Raw genomic sequence first — 25,110 nt, 5'->3', positions numbered from 1 at the left:
GTAAAACTCTGCTTTAGGGCATGAATAATGAAAATATGGGCGGAGCATTTAAGTGGGCGTGGCTTGTGAGTGTGTGGAACATTAAAGATTGATTCTTTCCCACACTGAAAGCACGCAATGTGCGCGACTCAAATTTCGCTGATCAGTGTAGAGATGTTTAAAGCATTCTAGGCCATTAAGGACCAAAGTTATTGCTGAATGATTTGAAATTGTAAGCAATTTCGCACTGTCTCCCCCTTCTTCGCATTTGGTGCAAAAGGTGAGAAAGGCATTGACACAATGACTCCTTTTATCGCTCCTCACCGCCTTTTTGCACACCTCAATTGACAAACTTTCTGGCAGGCGCCTCATAAAATTGCAACTTTTGCCATCACAATTTTTACGATCGCTTCGCCTTTGCTTTACGGCACTCGGAGTGGCGGAAAATGGGGTCGAAAATCACTTTATATGTCTCCTTGTCTCGTCACAATACACCCAGAAGCACTAAATCACTTGGATTAATTTCACTTTTAGCGACATAGAATCCTTCTGGTTTGTGGGTCACAAGTTCCCGAGCGGCAGGAACTCTGCGTGTTGTGTGCTAAGTGAGAGTGAAGGAGCTGCACTGTGGCCAAAGAGGTGTACTCAGCAATAAATTGTGCTAGTGGGAAGTCGTAAAAGTGTGAATTCGCATTTCTATGGATGTCCCTCGTGTTGAGTGTAAATTTCACTAATTTCTCGTGATTGCACTCACCAGGCGTCTCCATCGTGTGGGGAAAGCGCCACGCTTGTTTTTCCCTCCACTTTTGTGCTCATCATCTCTGCGCATGGGCATTTTCTTGTTTTCCCACCGGAATCTCGCTGAATTGTTTATAAAGGAAATTCCAGTGAATGTTCAGGATTTCGCTGACCAACAAAACCACCCACCCAATGAAAAGGGATGAAAGGGTAGATTTTGCATGCATTTTTCCAGGAAAGTCTCACACCTGAGAAGCACTCACTGGCAAAGCCACACTTCATCTCGCAACGAGGGGGTGGGAAATCTCCGTGGGGAAGTTCCATGACGATGATGATGATGATTTTGTCTCTACAAAAGCTCCCATTCAGCATCAGTCGTCGTGCAGTCGCGACTCTGAACAGTTCAATCGTCAACAGGACGCGAAAGCTCTCTCGCTGAAGTGCTTGGACAGCCTCGAAGTGCAACAGTGCTGGCAAATTTAATTCCACTGAGTGTCTGTTTAAATTAAATATACAGTGTCCTGTCGCTGTGGGGAAAAAACACAGAGATTTTGTATGTCATTGTGTGGCCGAACAAGGGGCGTTCATAATTAAATTTAATATACTCACACGTCTCAATCACCCTCTCATCAACAATAATTGTGTGCACATTGAGTTGCCACAGCACACACCCCTCGAGGGGCAGAAATACAATTTGGCGATGAATAAAAAATTATGCCAGAAGATGTAAAGCGTGTGACGGTGTAAAAGCGCCAAGTACACACAAATGATAACAGAATTAGATAAAATGTGACTCTCACTGCGAGTCTGTGTCGGTTGTTTTGAGTCATAAACATGAGTTTGTATAACTCAATTGAGAATGTCACACTTGTGGGTGGATTTTCATTATATTGCCTTTCCCACGTCTTGCAATTTGTCACGATCAATTGAAAGCATCGAGACTGAACATCAAAAGATATCCCCTTTTTCTTTCTCTTCCACTTTGATTGGGAGCAAAAATTCCCATGAGCACACCGTCAGCAATCTGACGAGGGATTTTCCATTTCCCCCCACGAAGGAGGATTGTCTAATGAAGTGCGGGCAAATGCAATTTCCTTTCCGTCCTCACCAACTGTGCTCCTCATTAACCATGAAAGTATTTGTGTGACTCTGTGTAAAATCCCATTAATAGTCGCCCAGAGAAAATTGACAAGTTAATGATGAGAAAAGTGAAATTATTGCAATTTTAATTAAAGTCACTTGAGAAAGCGCCCCCGCAGCGCCTCTAAGTCACCACTCTTTTCATTGCACCTCCCCAATGTCAGTCCCCAAGGGGGATTTGCATGAAGAATCTTTGTCGCACAAAAGAAATGACACTCTCAAAGCGCCTCAGACGATGTCATTCGCACAATTGTATCACCTTTCAAGCACTTTTCAGGCACTTTATTTGTATTCACAGTGGAAAATTAACCCCCGTCACTCTGCCTAAATGTCTCCTCGAGTGACACTCGCTCCCAAGAGTGCCTTTTTCGGAGGACAAAATGACGAAGAGCTCCTCAGACGATCTGCTCATTCAGCAAAGTGTCTCAACTTGCTCTCCATTGCGCCGCTTGTCTCTTGTGTTTAGAGGGTTTCACAATGAAAATTATTACGATTACAGAGTGGATGAAAATTGCGGTGAACACATAGGAAAACTGTTGAAAAATTAATCAAAAGCTCATTAAAAGTTTAGTGAATTGAAAAAAGTGCAATGAAGCGACAATCCTGCAAAAGTGACGCATGGCTTTGAAGGCTTAAACCGCCTCTGAGAACACTCAATGTGTAAGTTTTCTTTCCTGTTTTCACTCTTATCATAAACACACAAAAAAAAATCCATAACCATTTTCGACTTTGTATGCTTTTCTTTATCCACTTGAGAGACAATTTTCACCATTATTTATTCAAGTCGTATCGTTGTCTTTTCACCAAGTTAATGCTCATGATTAAAACAAGTCGCAAACTTTTTCCATTACAATTAATAAAACACCCCCCTTCCCACTCCACGATGATGAAACATGGAAAGGTTTCCCGGCAGTTGAATAAGTTTTGCGAAAAAGTGGACAAATTAATTGTATGCTGATGAATTTTTCACTCCCAACATGACTTCACGTCACAACTTGAGCAGGGAAACATTCTGCATTTGCATAATTATTATTTCGACTCACATTGAAAACACTTAATTGCTTTTATAAATACTTTATTAGCTTGATGAAGTCACAGTAACATTTTGACTGTAATTCAAGATTTGAGTGCGTTTGTGAAATCAGCCAAAGAAGTTTACATATTTGCTGTTATTGAATAGAAACGCTTTACTTCCTTCTATTTTAAATAAACTTTCAGGATATATAAACAAAGTTCTTTGCACATAAATTACCGAAAGATTTGCCTAACAAATTCCTGAAGTCAGACGGAGATTCTGGTGCAGCGACTGGTGAAATTTGCAACTTTGCAACAATTTACTAAATTACAATCAGTGATCAAGTTAAGAGGTGAAAATGCCTCAATTTTCTTGTGGATTGACGCAAGGAAATCTATTTTATACCTTATCGAAGGCAAACTAAACAAGCCAAACGATCTAATTTCCCTTGACATTAATCTCATCTTTTCCATGATTTAAGACTAAATGAAAATTTCAGTTGCTTAAAGAATACAAAATAGCGCAGTACGACATCGCCAATTTGAGGATCTTAAGAAAAGCATTCAAGTTCACGTCGTACATTCCGGCTGCTTTCAGTCCGAAATCCTTCTGCGCCATCGCGAGGACGAGAAGAAACATCTTCTGATCCTTCACGCTCAATTCGTACCAATTTGTGAGGTAAAGAGTCGCCGAAAGTCGCTCGGTTTTAATCTTCAGAAGTTCACCAAAGATACACAGAAGTAAAATCTGACTGATTCCTGTTAAGCATAATACATATGCTGTGATTTGATTGCTTTCTTTCCGCACAAAGAGAAATATAAAGATCAAAAGCAAACTACTGCTTGCGACTTGAACAAACGCCGTCTTCTCAATGGATTCCTTGAACGAATTAATATTCTTTATAATATCATTGTGACGAATAATGATAAGCTTAAGATAATTCGGAATTTCCTTGACTTTCTTATCGATCAGTTTCATGTAATCGTTGAGAATATTCAGAGCGGCCATAATTTGAATGCCAATGAAAATCACCGCCAAATCAATCGTACAAACGGAAATCGCACTAATTGCCATCATGATTATTTGTATTAAGTAATCTACTTCTTCGGGAACTGTTTTTGGGCCAAGAATTTTCATAAATAACCCGAAGTCGCTGTTCGGTGTCATTGCAACTGAAATAGCAGTTGCGGACAAGACGATGAATCGCATTCCCCATCTGAAACAGTTTCCAAAAATATGCAAAAAAGTAAAATTTTATGTGAAATTTCCTCACTTGGTCAGAAACTTCCAAATTTCCAGCGATCGAATCAAGTGCTTTTCCAAGATGAGTTGAAGATCAGGATCAGTTTCTTGTTCGTTGTAGAGAGATTCAATCCATTTGCGGAGATCAAGAAATTTCTGACGTTCAAGAACGCCAAGAATGAATTTCGATACAATTTGCGCGAAACCGATTAAAAATAATGCCGTCGTATTAAAATCCATGTTCAATTCCATCGGCAGTGAATCAAATAATCGTCTGCCTGAGAATATTAGACTCAGAATTGATCCAAGAAACAAAAACACAACGAAGACACGTTTTTTCCACGGTCCGGACAAGACGCTGATCGTCAAAGCGGAGATTTGGAAATCAAACACTGATTTCTCACAGTTGAACTTCTCCAATTGCTTGGAAACTTTCATTTTGCAAACTTAAGTGAAAATCCTTCCGCCGAGTTTCACGATTGCACTTTAACTGAAAAGTCGTCCCGAATCTAAGCTATATGATTACATCAAAAAGTGTGTTCTTTTTCTCATGACGCCAATGAAATGCGTTTCATGAAGGACATAATAAGGCGCAATTATCCGAACATCAAAGGCAAGGGAAAAATTGCGATACACAACTTTTCACTAAAGGAATTTCTAATGCTTTCGATTTTATTATTACGTAAGGATTAAATGACTCACTTTTCAATACTCCTTTATTATGGATGAAATATTGATCTTTTCACAAATTAAGTTGTTAGTGATAAAAAAGGAGTGAAGTAGAAGAAGAGTCTGAAAATCGACAGTCTATTACTATTATTTAATTATCGGAAAAAAAGGAGTAACTGCATTGATTCTCTATATTAGGGTTAAGCTAGTAATTAACTTATGTTATTAATCGAGTTCTGAAGCATTTAATTAAGAGCGAAGAAACCTGTAAGAGCTCTTGTTTGTTTGATTACGCGATGAAAATCCAATTGTAGGTAAACTTGCGGAGCTTTAGAAAAGCTCAAAGTGACATTGACTTTTTAACCCGCTGGAAATTGAGGGAAAGTTCGCGATTGGAGAGTGAAAGTGATGAATTTCTCACGAAGAATCTATAATCTTGCCAGGAACAATGCGCTGCTCGGAAATTGTACACGGAAACCCAACAGTGCTAATTAGTCATCTGGTCGGAAGTGCTTCGCAGCACCTTGACAAGTCGCAACTCCTTTTACACCGCTTTCCATTTCCGCTTCAGTCAATATTTCACTGTTGCGACTCATTAAAATCCGCTCATGTGGGAAATTAATAGGTTAATGTCACGCCGAGGGATTATTTTGAGTGTTTCTGTGAAAAATGGGATTGTTTGTCATCCTGAATCATCGATAAAGTTTTTCCTCTGGATTTGCCAGTGAGTTGAAAAAACGAGAGAGAGAGAGTTTTCAGAAACTGTAATTGCAATGAAACGAACTTTTTTCCGAGGGTGATTTGTGTCGGCGGAGAGACTCATGGAAAATCCTCTCGAATTGCAATCCCATTTTTTTCGGGCTGAGTAAAAGCTCACCAGACATCGTGAAAAATAAATATCTGCAAGCACTAAAATATGGCCTCTGTCAGTTGTAGTTTGTCTCCCTTGAACTCCTCCGGTGACCTTTAGTGCGGAGGCGTGCAAATGCATGCATTTCGTCGATGAAATTCAATTACAATGGCATCATTTTGAACGCCACTTGCGCGCCCTTTTGGCGCTCTCGAGCGAGCGAGAGAGAATGCAACCAACTTTTGTGCTGCAGCACAAGAGCAACAATTTTTAATAAATACCCATACTGGGCAATAAATCTATCACTGCAATTGATGCTGAAAATTTTGCCAGGCATTATTTAATGTCTATTGTCCGCCCAGTGCTGAGGGCTGTCGAGAGCCAAGCGTTGCGCGGCGCAAATGAAAATTGCACGGTCAGGGAAGCATATCCATTAGTAGGACTTTTAATACCATTGATTATTTCATGGTGTGAAGCACATAGGTAGGAAACACCCTTGCATGGGCGATGAAACACTGAATTTTTCATTCATCCCTTGATGGAGTTTTCCCGCACATTCTTGCCATGGAGAGAATTTCTTGGGCGAATAATTGTGCCGCAGATTATCTATCCATGTTGTTCTATATTAAATGAATGTTTCAAGGTGAAAAGTTGGGGAAGAATATATAATCTATTTGTCACAAAATAAAAGCTGAATAAGTTTGAAGGGAGTAAATATTAAGGAAACCGGAATACAGTAAACTAAAAACGTACATCATTACAGGATATGTGAATTTCAGAACGAGCAATAAAAAATAAGTACCTTTATAAGTACAAACATTGACTTTTTTATTATTCAACTATAATTTACAATAATTCAATAACAGGGGAGTAATTTGTTTCCTCACTAAAGTAAATATTATTTATTTATTAAGGTCACTCGAAAGGAACTTTTACATAAATACAGTTCAAAATTTAACACAAATTCATGGCCCTAAAACATAGGTGAAGACTTGAGTAAAAAGCATGGAGAAATTTCGATTGAAGAGCGATTGAGAATTTGAAATTCTCTGGTGCCGCTAATGCGTTCAACTAAACAGTTTATTGCATAATTTATAGTTAGTTTAACTAAAAATTAGAGTTTTTACGGGTGACGACACTAAAGGCTGAGGACGAGCAAAAATCAACATAATCTCACTATTTGCAATCAAATCAAACAAACCGGTCCAAAAACTAAAATCATTCGACATTTTCTACACAAAGCGTGTTTAATTGATAATTTCACTTGCTCAAAGCATACAAAGTTGCACAGTAAGAAATGGCCAATTTCATGATCTGAACGAAAGCATTCAAGTTCACGTCGTACATTCCGGCTGCTTTCAGTCCGAAATCCTTCTGCGCCATCGCGAGGAGGAGAAGAAACGTCTTCTGATCCTTCACGCTCAATTCGTACCAATTTGTGAGGTAAAGAGTCGCCGAAAGTCGCTCCGTTTTAATCTTAACAAGTTCGCCAAACAAACACAGAACTAAAATTTGAATAATTCCTGTTAAGCATAATACATAAGGTATTATTCGATTGTGCTCCTTAAGTAAGAACACGAACATAAAAATCAAGTCCAAACTACCGCTCAAGATCTGAACAAATGCTGTCTTCTGAATGGCATCGTTGAACATATTCACTTTGTTTAGAATATAATTGTGGCGAATGATAATAAACTTAAGATAATCCGGAATTTCCTTAGCTTTCTTTTCGATCAGTTTCATGTAATCGTTGAGAATATTCAGAGCTGCCATAATTTGAATTCCAATGAAAATCACCGCCAAATCAATTGTCATTACACTAATTGTGATAATTACTATCAAGATCGATTGGATCACGAAAGTGACTTCATCAGAAACTGTATTTTGGCCAAAGATTTGCATGAACAATCCCAAGTCGCTTTTCGGTGTCATTATACTTGCAAAACCTATTGCTACCACGGTGTAAAATCGCAATCCCCATCTGAAAGATGTTATCAATATGAAAGAAATATTTCAAACTGTCTGCAAATCCTCTCACTTGGTCAGAAACTTCCAAATTTCCAGCGATCGAATCAAATGCTTCTCCAAAACGAGTTGAAAATCAGGATCAATTTCTTGATCGTTGTAGAGAGACTCAATCCAATTAAGTAATGTAAGAAATTTTTGTCGCTCAATTAAACCAAACGTGAATTTCGTAAAAACTTGAGTAATTCCACAATTCAACATAAGTGTTAAAATAATATCAATATTAATTCTATTCCAATCTATATTCAATACACGTAAATTAGAAAATATTAGTCCTAAGAAACTACAAAATGCAAAAATAACAATCAAGAGGCGATTTTTCCATGATCCAGAAAAGATATTGATCGTCAAAGCGGAGATTTGGAAACCAAACACTGCTTTTTCACTGTTGAACTTCTCCAATTGCTTGGAAACTTTCATTTTTCTCGCACTGAAGTGAAAATCCTTCCAACAAGTTTTATGGTTGCTGATAAACTGACAATTCATTCGGAAATTTGAGTGAAGAACTTCTCGGAAATCAATTCTTTTTCCCATTGCGTAAATAAATGATGAATTTCTTTTAATAATTAATTTGTGATAATCTCCCAACATGAAGAAATCACTTGATTTAGAACGTCATAGTTCCAGGACTTTGCGAGTGAATTATAAATGCATATATTTTACGTGAAAATCATAAATAAGAAGCTAAACTCCTGATAAAATAATAATATTATAAATGAATGTCTCAAAGTGAAAAGTTGGGGAAGAATATTTACCAAAAAAAAGCTGAATAAGTTTGAAGGGAGTAACTATTAAGGAAATCACAATAAAATAAATTATCTCGTAACAGGATATGTGAATTTCAGAACAAACAATAAAAAATATGTCCAAACATTGACTTTTTTATTATTCAACAATTCTTTACAATAATTCAATAACAGCTGAGTGATTTGTTTCTCCAGTAAAGTAATTGTTAATTATTTATTAAGTCAACTCAAAAGAAACTTTTACATAAACACAGTTCAAAATTTTACACAAACAAGACTTGAGTGAAAAGCATGAAGAAAATCCGATCGAAGAAAGACTGAGAATTTGAAATTCTGTGGTGCCGCTGATGTGTTCAACAAAATAATATTACTACATAATCTATGGTTAGCCTCTAAGAAGAATAAAAACTTTTCGCGGGTGAAGCCACTAAAAGATGAGGAGGGACTGGAGGGAAACCCCCGAGAATCACGCAAGGAGAAAGATCATCATAATATCACTATTTGCAATCAAATCAAACAAACCGGTCTAAAAGCTAAAATCATTCGACATCTTCTGCAAAATTTTACTTGCTTAAAGCATACAAAGTTGCACAGTAAGAAATGGCCAATTTCATGATCTGAACGAAAGCATTCAAGTTCACGTCGTACATTCCGGCTGCTTTCAGTCCGAAATCCTTCTGCGCCATCGCGAGGATGAGAAGAAACGCCTTCTGATCCTTCACGCTCAATTCGTACCAATTTGTGAGGTAAAGAGTCTCCGAAAGTCGCTCGGTTTTCATCTTAACAAGTTCGCCAAAGATACACAGAACTAAAATTTGAAGAATCCCTGTAAAGCTTAAGAAATAAGGTATTATTCGATTGTGCTCCTTCAGTAGAAAGACGAACATAAAAACCAAGACCAAACTACTGGTCAAGATCTGAACAAATGCTGTCTTCTGAATGGCACCATTGAACAAATTCACTTTGTCAATAATATCATTGTGGCGAATGATGATTAGCTTAAGATAATTCGGAATTTTCTTAGCTTTCTTATCAATCAGTTTCATGTAATCGTTGAGAATATTCAGAGCTGCCATAATTTGAATTCCAATGAATATCACCGCCAAATCAATTGTCATTACACTAATTGTGATAATTACTATCAAGATCGATTGGATCACGAAAGTGGCTTCATCAGAAACTGTATTTTGGCCAAAGATTTGCATGAACAATCCAAAGTCGCTGTTCGGTGTCATTATACTTGCAGTACCTGATGCTACTAAGGTGTACAATCGCAATCCCCATCTGAAAGATGTTTCTAATAGGAATGAAACATTTCACACTTCCTGCAGATTTTCTCACTTGGTCAGAAACTTCCAAATTTCCAGCGATCGAATCAAATGCTTCTCCAAAACGAGTTGAAAATCAGGATCAATTTCTTGATCGTTGTAGAGAGACTCAATCCAATTAAGTAATGTAAGAAATTTTTGTCGCTCAATTAAACCAAACGTGAATTTCGAAAAAACTTGGTTAATTCCGCAATACAACAGAAGCGTTAAAATAATATTAATATTAACTCCATTCCATTTTATGTTCAGTACACGTAAATTAGAAAATATTAGTCCTAAGAAAATACAAAATGCAAAAATAACAATCAAGAGGCGATTTTTCCATGATCCAGAAAAGATATTGATCGTCAAAGCGGAGATTTGGAAACCAAACACTGCTTTTTCACAGTTGAACTTCTCCAATTGCTTGAAAACTTTCATTTTTCTCGCACTGAAGTGAAAATCCTTCCAACAAGTTTTATGGTTGCTGATAAACTGACAATTCGTTCGGAAATTTGAGTGAAGAACTTCTTGGAAATCAATTGTTTTTCCCATTGCTTAAATAAATGATGAATTTCTATTAATAATTAATTTGTGGTCTTTTTCCACATGACCAGGGCTTTGCGATTGAATTATAAATGCATTTTTTACATGAAAAACCACAAATAAGAAATTCAAGTGCTGAATATCAACGGTTTGCAATACACTTTTTTTTTCACATACTATATTCTCGTTATCGATTTTCTTTTCTCTTTTACATAAATCAGGATCAAATGGGTCGTTTTCAATTAATTCTATGATTTTCCACAAATGAAATCATGTTTGAAAGGCACCAAAGGAAGCTTTGGCATTAGAAAAGATATAAATGAAGAGAAATGTTGCGGTTATTGGCAATGAAATGAACATATTATCTTCTTGCACAACTTCCGTTGTCAATTGTGCATCTGCAATTTGTGTCATTTCCACATAATTACTGAACTCTGGGTAGCCGACAAAAAAGCGACTGTGAACTCCAAAAATACCCGCAACAATGGAGGAAATGGCCGGGAAATTGCCTCGGACAAAACAGTGTATTGAAGGGTCGCGAGGGGGAGTTAATAAATTTTCAGCACTGCCCTCGACGCCATGCCCTGCGCCCTCCTCGGCGTTTTTGGCAATCATTCATGGTGTTTTGAAGTGCAATTATATGTTAATGACATTCATTGCCATTTTGTCGCGCGACAACGGCGTATCACACCCACAATTTATCGGCATAAACAAATAAGCGGCGCGGGAGAATTAATAATGAGGAAACTCTCAATGGGTCCCTGCGATATGCTTATTGGCAGACGAGAGAAAAATGGGCACGCCATTTCATCTTTCCAGAAGAGTCACTTTCAGGGCAAAGACACCATAAAAAATACTCCCTAAATTTTTACTGTGACTTTTTTTTCCCACCCAGGCATTGGGAAATTATGTCGTTCACCCGCTGTGATTTGAATTGGTTGCGCGACACTTTAAGGGTTCGTGCGAATTTCGATAAATACACCAGCTTAAAGTGTCGATTACATTTCTTCCTGGAAGCGAGCTTGGAATTCCTCGAATTTTTTTCTCACTCTGTCAGTGTTTTGTGAATGAAAATCTCGAGAACTTCCTCGAGTGTCGCATTTCTTGTATTTTCTTCAAGATTTTCTTTCAAATGCGCGCCCCTCTAAATAAGAGTCTCGAGTTAATCTTCTTCACCATCCGCCATAGAATTTGTGTGACTTTTGTATGTGCGGTGGAGTCCTCTTTTCTTGTGGCGGACGGAAGAATCATGGCAGAGACACTAAATTATGTACGCAATTCACCCTCTTCCGGGGAGCTTTTTTCCACCCTCGTCGCACTGGGCATTGTATTGGTATGAATGAGAGTTAATGACGAGCGTGGGAGCGCTCGGGGATGACAGAGGGAAAATGCATTTCCTCTGCTTCCCAATGGAAACTTTCCCCTAAAACTCACTCGAGCAATTGATTCATTGTGACTGCATAGCCGTTTTTTCGCCCCACCGACTCATCCTTCCCCCACTTGCGCTCCAGTTGAAGTGTACAAGCATGGAAAACCATGTGAAAATCCCTTTACGGAAGTGTCAGTGGAGGTATAAGTGGATTTGGGGGTGAGAGAAGTTCCCGGAAGAGGCGATTAGTGTCCTGTAAACCCTGTAAAAGAATGTCACGGGGCAAATTGTATAATTTTTCCTCGCACTTTTCCCCCCACTTAATGCAATTTCTGGGGAGATTTTTCTCGGTGTGTCTTCGTCCTGTGATCCATAAATTTTGGGCGTGAATTTGCTCCTTTGCCGCTCGGTGCTATAAAAATCACAAATTTATCCTTCAAGAAAATGGAATTTTTCATGCATCCCTCTGGCTTTTCCTCCTCGCAGCGCCCAGGAAATTTTTCATGAGACTAAATGATAATCTGTTGCTTCAGCCGGAGCAGCATGTATTGAAAATACAATGAAAATTCACATAAATATAAATGATACAATCCTCCATCCATTCAGGCTCAGTCCTCAAATCCAATGGATTTCTTTGACGCCATCTTTGGGGCTTCTGGCCCCCAAAGATGGGATAATTCTTCCACTCAATTTACCACCTAAAGCATCGCTCTGAGTGTGACTGCGAGAGAAGGCATGAATATGCAAAATGCAGACGGTCTCAGAAAGTATATTTCGAGTCCTTCTGACTGTCTTGGAAGAAATGTAATCCAGACCATTTTATTAGACAATCCCATTCGAGCTTTGATGGAGAACTTGCAAGCTTTCTCTCGCTATTTATGCCCACAACACTTCTTTGAGAGATTGCTGACACTTTAAATTTTTTCAAACTGAGTTTCAATGCATAAATTTCTGGTAAGTTTAAGCATAAAAAACAGTCAAAATATGAAATTTCCGCTAAATTGCATGAAAGATGAAAATATTTGAGTTTCTTTGAATTAAATATTTTCTTCATGTTTTCACACTAAACTCATATATTATTTAATTAAAGAAATTGCAATTCAATTACTGTTTTTCGTCATTTTTGCTAGAACGTTTAATTGGCAAAATTGTTACTGAAAGCTCTTGCATAATAATCGCATATTAATTCACTTTTCATGGATTTCACAGAGTTTTAACATAATTATCAAATTACATTGTGTATTATATTTCACGTCTCATTTTATTGTAAAATTAATTGATTTATTTTTCGTTAACCTGCAAATTAATTTACCATAGTGCTTTTGTCATTGCATATTGACTGCATTTGATCTCTCATTGAGAGTCAGTGAATTCATTTCCATTATTTCGGAATTGTCGTGGAATTTGAGGCATCGCGGTGGGAAATTCATGAAGCTCCGAGTCGATTTCTTTGGCCCATTTGTTCGCCCCCATTGACTTCGACAGGGAATGCCTTGCAGATTGAGAGAACGAAATCGTGCGGAATTTACAATGCGTGACGACTTGTGAATGCCAAAATCAATAACCACGTGGTTTTCTGCTCCATTGGAGGATCCTGGGTGGGATTCTGCTCGACAGCGAACGGGTTAGAGAACATTTGGCGGAGCAGAAAACGGCTCAAGGAGGAAATTCCAAATGGCAGGATTTTCTCGGTTTTTCTTCCTCCTTCTCGGGCACTTCCTTCTGCATGTTGGTCGCCTCTTTTTGTCTGCACCACAAAATCTGGTGTTCTCTCTATACGAGGAATACATTTTAAAAATTTTCCACTGTGATTCTAAATGTGGCAACTTTTTGCCTCCCCTTTCCCCGTGATATGGAAACCCACTCGGCGAAATTTGCAATAAATTCTTAGTTGTATCTCAGCAAAGTTGAGAAGGAGCGTGTGGGGTGAGAATCTTCTATTTAAAATTGTGAATTTTTGATCTCACACAGAGCAAGTTTTCCCTGCTGAAGCAGCTTATGTGCCACCCTTTTGCCACTCGCCGCATTGTCAGAAGGTGTTGGAGGAAGTTTTCTGCCAGATTTTCACAGTGTCGGAATGTGAAGAGCAATGGAAACTTCCCGCCCTTTACATGGTAATTCAATCTACCAACGCATAAATGCACTTCAATGGGAATTCACTCGGCTGTTCCTCATCTTCAGTAAATCGTGATTTTTCCATCTCTCACCCCAAACCCCCACAAGACACTCCTTTTCGTGTGTGTGTAGAAAAATCAAGGGTGGAAAAATATTCAAAGAAGCTGTGGTGAAACATCTCTTAAGACTTTATTTATGATCTTGCTGTACAAAAGTTGAATTTGGCTTTTAAATTCACTCTTTATGGACCATTAAGTGTAGATTTTTAGCATCTCTTCCCCCCTTTTTTTGCCACTCGTCCGCGTGTGTGTGTATGAAAAATATTTTTCTGTCAATTTCAAAGTTTTCCCGCCCCCGTCGCGGCATCTCCACTCCGCATCAGGATCATTTGTTGAAACTTTCACAGTTCTTGACGGTAATTTAATCATTCTCTGCCCGCCCTCGGCAAAAGGGACGCCGAAGAGGGAGGACTTGCGAGAAAAAAAAACCGGAGAGACATTGACTTATTTTTCTGTTGGTAACATAAATGAGAAATGGGTATTCGTTTCATTGTATTTTCAAGAGCGACTAAAGTTCTTTCTTTTTCTCACTGTCGCGCGGAGTTGCGATGAGTCCAGATTGAATCTTAGCATTAATAAACTAATCGTTTAAAGAGATTTGATGTAAGATTATGGAATAATCCAAATATCCCATAGAAATGCTGCCAATTGAGTTGAAAACAGGCAAATTTTTGGAGCAGAAATCAATATTTTCCTGTTTTTCTTAGTTCTTTTCTTCATTCCATAGAATAATACTGACGAAATGAGCCCCAAATTTATCTAAAACAACCCCACTTTTATCTACGATAATTCAATTTAGATTCTCATCGTCAAAAAGGATTCTGCGAACACCTTTCAAAGGCTTCGACAAAACAAGCAAAACAATTGCGTTGGAATTTCTCTTTCGTCATAATTGCAATCTAGTGAAATGATGCTGATTTTCCTGCCTCAACTCTGACGGCATTTCCTGCTTCTGCAGCACTTCCTCTCCACCCAATCGCAAACTGTAAATTAACAAGAGCCCGTCTTCCCAGGACGAATTCAGCCACACTGCCAGTCGCTTTCCCTTCATCTGGAAGCCATCCAGAGTTGTTTCGTGTTGGTTTGCCGGAGAAAACTTTCAGCAACTACCAAATAAATAGCATTGAATAACACATTCATTTTCCCAACTGCCCCACTTTTGCCATTATCTTCGAACGGGGAAGAGACAGAGAGAGAGAGAGAGGAATTCCTCCGGGAAACCTCTTGTTTGTTTTTCACATCCAGTTGAAGGTATGAATCTTGGAAGCTGAAGTGGTCATTGTTGAAGATTTTGAATACACAATCTCGATTTTGGGGTGAAAAACACTCCTGAATGTCTTACCCTTGGTCATTCTCTGCTTCTTGTCACTCACGCGCCTCAATAGCACATGTGTTTCACCCCATTTTCCTGAGCAGGGCCCATTTTCACCAACAAAAAGGCGCACAATGACACACTTTCTTATCCACATTGAAACTCCTTCCGCACTTGAACCATTCACTTGTTCGCCACTTTCTATGTGAAATTGTCTCTCATAAATTATCGTTTGTGGTCGCTTTCAGGGACAATCTCCGAAAAGGCTGAGCTCTTTCGTCGATGGAAAAAGCTCTGAAGCCATCGTGAGGGATTCCTCGATTTCGTCATGTATCTAAAAACCCAATTAAGGTGTATTCATCTATTTCTGGAGGCAATTTAATTTACAATTGGAGGTCCTTCGCATGTTAATTGTTCAAAATGTGAAGGAGATTTTCAGCAAATTCCCCACTAAAAGACTTCAAACCACTAATTGGACTTTCAGGAAATTCCTCAGTTGTTGTCTCACCATTGTTTTGGGTATTTTAATTAAACACAATTTGTTAGTATTTCTGCATAACATTTCGACAGAATGTCTATTAAATACTTTAAATAATTATTTCCCGCCCCAGAGGAAAATGTAACTTCATATTTACCGATGCAGTTAAGCTGCAAAAGCTCTCGCACCGAAGAAGAAATACTGGCACGATAATCAGGAGAAACCTGCTGCAGAAATTAATGAAAATGTGTTAATCCACAAGTGATATATTTAACCGCAATTCTCGCGCACGGCCCTTTACAATGGAGGCGCCTGGTGGGCTGAAGTTTCCGCGCGCTCGTTTGCATTTTCGTGGCGGGAGACGCTTTTTTCTCCACCCTCTCACACCCCATTTCTCGTCCACCGTGGACAGACAATATGGATGATTTTCCCACGGTGAATTGCATGTGTGGGAAAACAGCAGTTTTTCGCATATCATATCACAATTGCTTCTGCTCGTGCCCACAGTTTATGTGGGTGACAAGCGGGGTGGGGAAAAAAGGGCGACGTTGGTGAAAAGAGGATGGCCGCTGGGGGATAAAAAACTTTAAAATATTTACTTAAATCAAGCCCGGGTGAATTTGCACCACATTTTGGCCGTTTGCCAACGCAGACTATTTGCTATTCCTCCGTGCGCCTTTTTTTCTCCATCCACAGCGTACACACAGAAAACATGGTGGTTTTCACTAATCATCTGCAACTGCCAACAGTTAGTGGATATTTAGTGGGTTTTACCTTAGCCCGTTGATTGATAGTTTACGCCTTTGCAGAGGTGTTTCACGTAAAGTCTACTTAAGGGGCTCAATTGCATAATGCAACGTGGGAAGTGAAGAACTGGCAGTTTAGCAAAGGTGTGACATTGACTATGTGCCGATGGCGCCAATGACAGCGCCACCTACCGTGGGGCGGGATAAGGGGGTGAGGACGAACCAGGTGTCACTCTAGTGATCGACAAGAACAGCGTCAGATATTGAATTAATAAAGGCCAATTGATGAGGCAACTAATAAACGAGAACGGAGAAGTGATATTCTTGGCGCAGAAATCCACAAAGTGAATGATTTAGTGACAAAATTGGAGCGAATTTTTGATGTGGCATAAAACAAAACGTAACAGATTTCAAGACTTCATGGATTTCACGTTTAAAATGCGGTTAATTTAATATCTCATCAATCTAGAGTGAAAAACTAACGATTGTCTACAAAGTCGTGAGTTTTTCCTCCGAAATTCTGTAGAGTTTCGCAAGCTTGTCCACTTTAAGTGCTGTAAAAATGTCTCTGAAAATTTCTTTTACATTACCAAATGACAATTGCCTCGCGAGAGAGCAGATTTTTCCGAGTGCAGTGGCCTCAGCGGGAAACTCACGTGCACAATCCTTTGCAGATTTGGATCCCGCCGGAGGATGGATCCAAAGGCGGGAGTCTGGCTAGTGGCGCCGTCCGTTCGCAACGCCAGCTGCTCCCATCCGCGCTACACCGCCCACTCCCTGTGGAGCCTCGTGGGCCCCGTGGAGGCGCTGCAGGCCCTCCTCGTGTTTAGTCTCGCCGTGGGAATCATCGGTGCGAATCTCATGGTCATCCTCGTGATAAACAACCGCCGCTACTCGTCGTACATCCAGCCGCAGGTGAGTGTGAGCACCTGGGCGTGCATCGTCGCCACCCACCGTGACATAATGTCTTGTATCCGCAGCCACGGTACCTGCTGACATCGCTGGCACTTAATGACCTGGCGATTGGCGTTCTTATCACCCCGTTCGGTGTCGTCTCGGCGCTCTTCCACTGCTGGGCCTTCGGCGAGGTTGTGTGCCAAATTCAGGTGAGTTCCTGCATCCGCCAAAAAGTGCCATCCTTCACATTGCGCGCCACTCATCTCCGCCATGCATTAGTCCTTATCTCAAATAATTGCCCCTCCGCGTGCTCACGGCCCGTTTATCACCCCCGGAGAGGCACGGTCGGGACATATGTAAGTGCAGGTGGGGTTGCTCTTGGCCACAGCAGCACTAATTCTTCTGCTGGGCCATTTTTCACCCAACAGCCTAATAAATTGCATCTTCTCATGCTGAATAAATTGGCAAAAGTGGCAGTTTGATAGACAATCAACATGGAATCTATCGAAATAATCCGCTATCATGTTCTGTATTATTGAAATAAGATTGTGCCGCTCGAAGACGTACTCAGTGAACTCAATCACTTTAATCTATCTTCAAACGGAGAATGATACAGTGAGAGGATGAAATAGAGTTGAATTTAATTTATGGGAGTGCAATTTTATCTAAACGGAATGCTTTCACGCAAACTCCTTGCATTTGAAGTTTCTTGGAATCCATCTTTTTCGGGTCACGATGCGACAACGAGATCTCTCTTTCTCTCTCACACACAGACTTTGTCTGAATGACTTTGGAAAATGTAGAACGTTATCACAAGGGTTCGACACAGGAAAATGGGGTTGAATTACAGAGTCAATTAATTTGCTAAAGGCAGTTTCATCGCAACATTTCATCCGCATAAAATCTATTCGGCTTTTAAATGAACTCTTTTTTCCGGGGGGGGAAAGAAAAATACTGCCAAAAGTGGGGAAATTAAATGAAAACATTGCATGTGTTTGCGAAAAAAACACACACACATACACACACATTATTCAGTTATACAAAAAGACATATAAACAATTTGATCCATATTTCGACAAAAGAAAAGAATAATTTGAAATGAATTTTCTATTCAGTTCAATGTTTTCTCTGTGGGAAAAAGATAATAGAGCTTTTGTGAATCGCTGTTTAATTAGAGGCGCAAAAATGTGAAAATCAAAGTCCTTGCGAAAAAGCGACTGTCACTGCGTATTCTAATGGTTTGCCAATATTGTAGGCTCTCCTCCGTGGCGCTCTATCGCAGCAGAGCGCAGTAATTCTAGTCTGCATGGCCATCGATCGGTATCTGAGCGCTCTTCATCCTAACCGATATCACCAGCACTCGAGCAAGAAGGTAAGTCAATTTCATGGCACTTCTTCTCGTGCCATAAATTCCGAAGAAAGCGACTGGACGATCGTCCAGCGCACGCCAAACCCACTCCAGAGATAAGACACTTTATCTAGTGTGCGACGAAGGATGGGGGAAGACAAGACAAGAAGTGAAGCCCTTTTTCCATCTAATATTTTATTATCCATCATCATGGTTTATTGCAGTTCCCATGAAAGTATATCATGGTTCAATTTACTTCTCGCCATTCACATGAGCAATCAATTTATTGCAACATGATAAATATTGACATGGGTTTTCCAGGCAATGTGGCAGAACTTTCCAGTGAAAAGTCTTGTTTGCGTGCGGGGAAGTTATCAAATGAAAATCATGGGTGCTCCACACAATTTTATTATCCATCTACGAGGCAGTGCTCCTTTGCACAGAGAGATCCTTGGCGTCTGATATGGAGAAATGCTGGAGGATTTGTGGATGTTTTGCCACCCCTCCGAGTGAAATGGGTTTGGAGAATAAAATCAAAGTGGAAACAACACGTGATTCGAATAGGAAATTGATAGTCTCGGCACTGAACGGAAAATCATAATACAGCTGACATTGCCAGCGAGGATTCGGCAGAATCAAATAATATTTTATTATTTATTGAAATCTCCATGAAAATTGCACAATCTTTAGGATGATTTTAGCCGATTTTTTTTCGTTGTTGATAAATTCAAGGGTGGAGAATGGAAAGGATATTTCCTCTCAGTGTCTCTTTTGGAGGGGGTGAAATTTCGTGGAACAACAGTACAGACTCTCCTCGCAATGAGTTACATCGCAGAGTCAATTTCAATTTAACTCCCACCTCAGATAATTGCCACCCAAGCGAACACGATGGAGATATTAAGTTCCGTCCAATGACACTTAAAGGCTCTCATCGACTGTTTACCGCAGAACGACTCGCCGCGTTGACTACAAATTTCAGTGAAATTTTCCCCGAGCCTCGGAGCCACTTCACGAATGTGATTTATGACTTGTTTATTTGACTCTAATGCGTCACATATATAACTTATGGATTTATCGTCCTGAGGAGTGTCCGACATGTAAATATATTCTTGAGAGTTTCCCCGAGAGTTTCCGCCACACTTTTCCAATCCACTAAGGAAATTGAATGGGAAGTGAGTGCACTTTTCACCCACGAGCACCGTGAAATATTGAATTTAGAATTGATGCCTGCAATTGTTCGTTAAGCGTTGGATCAGTTTGAATTTTGACGGGTTGTTCAGCATCAGAGCTGTCACAAGCAGCCTTATAATGAAATTTTCAAAACAATTTGCTAAGTTTACAATATCGACGTGCACCTGAGTGTTTTCTCTCCTGAAAAGCTAATAAATTGTCGTGATGCAGCCGGTGAATTCAATATAGAGTGACTGTGAGAGCAATAATAAATCACTTTTGTGTGACGGCAAAATGTTGACTCTTGTGCTCTTCTGTTCCTTTTCAAAATTTAATTATTCATACACAACCTCATGTCTTTGTCGCACAACCATATTTGCCACTTCTTCCACTTCCCCAGGAAATCAATATTTTCCAGCAATTTGCCTACGACACACTTCTTCAGCACCCAGGCTGAAACGGAAGCAATGCAATTTCTTTCCTGAATTCCTAATGTCAGTTTATATTTATATGGAAAGGAAGTCACAAGAGCACCTGATTGAGGGAAAATAAAATTTCCTTGTTAACCATCGACGGCTATGTGAAAAGGCTCCGGTGTGCACACCGTTTCCTATTTTTGCACCGTCAATAGAGGAGTGCCGTCACTATTATTGACGTCTTCATGGATATTCTAAAGTAATCAATCAACAGGTTGCGACGGAGCTTTTGAAAATATTTGCTCTTGCAATGCATCTCAATTTGTTCCTAATTACATTGTGGTCTACTTGCAATTGATGAGGCAAAGAAAATACACTTGTTTCTATAGAATGAATAACGAATTCTGTGTGACTTTTACCCTTTATTCAACCTATGTTAAGTTCCTATAATTGCTTCGTCAGTTGCTCAATTGCTCTTTATCAGAAAAGAGAAGAAATTTGCGAGTTTTCTTATATTCTCTGTAGTTTCTCTCGTCTTTTTTTCATTTTGATAAATAAACATCCTTCATTAAAACTAGTTCAGTTTTTCACGACTTTTTCCAAATTTAAGGGTTGACTAGACACAAACATCAAAGATATATTTTTCTGCAATTAGTTACATTCCTTCCTTTCTCTTGTTCTGAATACATTTCTTTAATTGCTGAACAAATGGTTATTTTACGTATCGTTCCTTTTGATGACAATTGCGAATGGTTTTCGACTTCAAAAGAGTGCATATAACATGAAAGTATTTCAATGAAAAGCTTCCATTTCACCATGCAGAACTGTATAATTGACCACAAATGAAAAGGCGAAGTGAGTGAATATTGATTTTCATAGAATGTGATGAGAAATCTACGAAGAATAAATTGTCCAACACATCACATAACAAACCTTCTAGAGTTGATAGGGAGAAATATGTTCTTCATTCACTGGAAAATATTCACAACAACACGTGAATGACAACATCTCGTGCAGGAGATCAAAATCCAAATTGCGTGCACGTATTGCAGTTAAATATTCCTTTTTTCTGAGCTCTCATCAAAGGACACGACACAGAATCTTGTCAATGGAAGGCTCTTCTGTGCTGTGCGAGGATGAGAAATGTGTGTCAGTGTGTAAAATCCGGTGCCCGCGGCAAATTGATGATTCTGTGAGAGCTTTGGAGAGAAAAGCTCCATCTATTTCTCATTCACTCTTATAAATAAGATGAAGTAGGAATAGAAAACGCCTTGCAACACACTTTTCATTCGCTGTGCTTTCAATTGAAAATCCCCCTTGGAAAATCATCGCAACTGATATCAATTTCCCACTTCATCAAAGCTCGACTTTTTCACTGTCACTTCTTTGTCCCCATTCAGGGGTGTTTTGATGGTGTGCGAGCTGAGAAATAGCGCAACTTGTACGTGAGTTTGACGTCAAAGAAGTTGACTTTAATTGAATATTTTAATATGGCAATAAAATGGTGACACAAATTTATCGCTTGTGCAAATGGGTCAGGAAATTGAGGAAATTTCCTCCCCATTAAAATTACATTTATCAGACTGGATGTTCAGGGGAAATGCCGGCAATGGACTGAGTGTAAAATTCATCAACAAAACTTTTATGAATAATAATTACTTGGGCATGAAACATGGACACGGGAGTGTTGTGTGCTGAAGAAATCACTAGATCTGACCTGGAAAGTGAGCCCTTTTCTTCTTGGTGTGCTTGTGATGAAATTCTTGAATGAAAACACCTGAAGGCGATTCCAGGGAAGATAACAAGCAAGCGAGAGAGGAGAGTCTTGGCAGTTAAATTGAGCTCATTTCATGGGCTGAAAATGAGATCCATTCACTTTGGCTAGGCGAACTGCCAAACAACACTTCGGGACATTTTTCATATTTTTCCAAGCGAAGAGCAAAGAAAGGCTGCAAGCAAAATATAAGAAAACACTTTGCTGGGAATATTTTTCTCATGAATGTGTGTGCTTGTCTCACACAAAAGCCAATGAAGCATCATCTCTATGATATATTGTACTGTCTAACGAGGAGAGACATGACAAAGTGATAAGATGAAAGTTCCATCCCTCCCAGAGAAATTTGTTCATTAAGTTAACATGGGTTGCTGAGATTTCGCATGAAGAACATGAAGTCTGGCGGGGGTGAAATTCAATGGGAAAATTTTCAATAACATGGATTTCATTCAAAGCTCTTCCCTCACACTCCCACCATTAATTGTCTTGGGGAACACCTTCTAGCTCACTTCCGAGGTAAATCAATTACCAAATTGACAATTTTCTCACTCTCTTTGTCGGCGCCTTGGCGGAAAGATGAGATGCTTCACTTAAGAAACAATTTTCATACATCTAACGACACATTTTAGCGCATAAAATCCTCATTTCACGCTCAATTTGAGCATTTAGGGCAAGTTAAGATGATGCTCAGACGATAAATATGCGAAAGATTCTGTCCGTGGCTCATTTTTTTTCCTCCATATTAAAACTTTCGCGACTCCAAGAGCCACAATATGGAGACGTTATATTGCAATCTTGAGGAATATTCCGGGTGGATTTCAGGTTAAGGACACTTTAGAGTTTTGTTGTACGCAAGTTTGCCAGTGTGGAAGCATTCAAAACATTCTAGAAATGCCTTTACAATCTGTATTTTCTTCCCTCTTGGTTCATCTCTTAAGTTTTATTCATAGAAAAGTACATTTTTAGAATAGATATAGAAATTGTACTGAATCCAATGAAATTTATCTCTGTTTTCGGATTTTTCCGTGAAGAAAATGCGTTCTTCACTTCTTTCTGAAGTGTTCAATATTGAACTGCAATAGAGCCAGAAGTGTTTGGATGGAATTCGCAGAGTTTCAATGATTGTTGACTGTATTTCATAAAGAATTGAGGATATAAGTTTGGGGATGCAGTAGATTATCTTACTTTTTCAGAATGCATCCTTAAAGAATATATAGGGTGGAAAAGTTTCCAACTTTCAGACTCATTTAACTGTGGAGCAATTTGTGGGTAATATTTATTTTCTTCTCACTTTTCTGACTCTCCAACAGACAAATCCAGCAGAGTCGCAGTGTGTGAAAGTGTCTGACAGCGAAGAGGAGAAAAAATGGCTATACAAACTGTGAATCCTAATGAAGTTCATGCAATTAGGGGGTGAATTCAAATCTTTTTCTAGAAATATTCACACATCCACTGCCACTGTGATGGCAAGCAATTAGCAGTTTTCTTCGCCACAATCTCCCCAACACTCACATATATTTTCTTGCGCACTCGAAATGTGAACAGAATTTTTCATTTATGACCTGCATCTCCATTCCGGCCAGCGTAGTTTGGAAAATTGAAATTCCACTGCTGCTATTCCAGGACTAAATCATGCAAATTCAGACCACGATGCCCTCGAAAGCTCCTCCACCGTGGCCTCATCTTCCCCATGCAATGCCGCCGCCCAGGGTGGATTTTTCAGCTGATTCCGTGCCATTTATCCCAGGGATCCACCCTCCGTCCCATTTCCGATGCCCCCAATTTTCAGTGCCACGCCGAGAATGTGTGTAAGGATTTTTATGACTGTCGAATTGTCTCTCCTCCGCACTTCCTTCCCCCGAGCATTCGTCCTGCGGGGCATCTTCTCTCCTCCAGGACGATGTGCCGAATGGAAATCCAATCTGCAGCGCACAAGAAGTCGTCCAATCCAGATGAGATGTGATGAAGAATCGTGACTCTGAACTCCGCCATCTGTGCATTCCCAGATTGCCATTCCCGACTCAATCTTGACGAACCCATTTCAAATTCACTCTTCGCAGTGCTTCGCAATGATTTCAGACGAGGTGCGCTCTTTTGCTATCTTGTCACCCACTTAAAGCTCGATTTCCAATACCATAAGTTCAACAATTCTTGCGCAAAAAAATCAAAAACACAAGAGAAAAGCCAAAAATTTTATTAGTGAAACTCTCAAAAGCGCAGCGTTAACAATTAAAATGAAATTCCTACAGCACTTTAATTATGAATATTGTTAAACTGTGTCTCTTGCCCAAGTAGCAATTGCTCGAAAAATGATGCAAATTTCACTATGTCTTCTTAATGAAGAAAATCGCGAACAAGTGAAACATAACGATTGTGAGAACTAAACTCACTTCACATCAAAGAAATATTTTAACAATTTGCGCTTGACTTGAAAACTTTACTGGCTTAAAGAATACAATATTGTGCAATAAGAAATCGCCAACTTGAGAATCTGAACGAAAGCATTCAAGTTCACGTCGTACATTCCGGCTGCTTTCAGTCCGAAATCCTTCTGCGCCATCGCGAGGACGAGAAGAAACGTCTTCTGATCCTTCACGCTCAATTCGTACCAATTTGTGAGGTAAAGAGTCGCCGAAAGTCGCTCGGTTTTCATCTTCAGAAGTTCACCAAAGATACAAAGAAGTAAAATTTGGCTAATTTCTGATAAGCATAATACATATGCTGTGATTTGATTGCTTTCTTTTCGCAAACACACAAAAATGAACATTAGAAGCAATGTACTGCTCGTGACTTGAACAAATGCCGTCTTCTGAATGGCTTCCTTGAACGAATTAATATTCTTTATAATATCATTATGACGAATAATGATAAGTTTGAGATAATTCGGAATTTCCTTAGCTTTCTTGTCGATAAATTTCATGTAATCGTTGAGAATATTTAGCGCTGCCATAATTTGAATGCCAATAAAAATCACCGCCAAATCAATCGTACAAACGGAAATCGCACTAACTACCGTCACAATTACTTGAGTTAAGTAAGACACTTCTTCGGGTACTGTTTGCGGGCCATGAATTTGCATAATTAAGCCAAAATTGCTGTTCGGTGTCATTGCAATTGAGCCAGCAGTTCCGGACCAGGCCATAAATCGCAATCCCCATCTGAAACAAGT

The 25,110-nt window shown here is 39.4% G+C and overlaps 2 protein-coding genes across 2 annotated transcripts in view; one reads left to right on the top strand and one right to left on the bottom strand.

Annotated features, from left to right (window-relative positions):
- Nucleotides 1–1,165: 1,165 nt before the first annotated feature.
- LOC132255691 (trace amine-associated receptor 1) overlaps nucleotides 1,166–25,110 on the top strand; it is a 41,250-nt gene continuing 17,305 nt past the window's right edge. The window contains exons 1-5 of the mRNA XM_059751809.1: nucleotides 1,166–1,270; nucleotides 2,357–2,517; nucleotides 17,011–17,251; nucleotides 17,317–17,442; nucleotides 18,489–18,605. Of these exons, the coding sequence (XP_059607792.1) occupies nucleotides 17,030–17,251; nucleotides 17,317–17,442; nucleotides 18,489–18,605 (465 nt within the window). The 5' untranslated portion in view covers nucleotides 1,166–1,270; nucleotides 2,357–2,517; nucleotides 17,011–17,029. The remainder of the gene's footprint in view (nucleotides 1,271–2,356; nucleotides 2,518–17,010; nucleotides 17,252–17,316; nucleotides 17,443–18,488; nucleotides 18,606–25,110) is intronic.
- Nucleotides 3,368–9,522, bottom strand: LOC132266186 (odorant receptor 4-like). The gene is made up of 3 exons (XM_059767039.1): nucleotides 9,312–9,522; nucleotides 9,053–9,212; nucleotides 3,368–4,088 (listed from the first exon to the last, which is right to left on the bottom strand). Exons 1-3 carry the CDS (start codon nucleotides 9,520–9,522, stop codon nucleotides 3,368–3,370), a joined length of 1,092 nt encoding a protein of 363 aa, XP_059623022.1.

Source organism: Phlebotomus argentipes, unplaced genomic scaffold (genome assembly GCF_947086385.1).
Source record: "Phlebotomus argentipes unplaced genomic scaffold, Phlebotomus argentipes genome assembly contig_5, whole genome shotgun sequence".
NCBI lineage: Eukaryota > Metazoa > Arthropoda > Insecta > Diptera > Psychodidae > Phlebotomus > Phlebotomus argentipes.
This window is presented reverse-complemented; position numbering and strand designations above follow the sequence as displayed.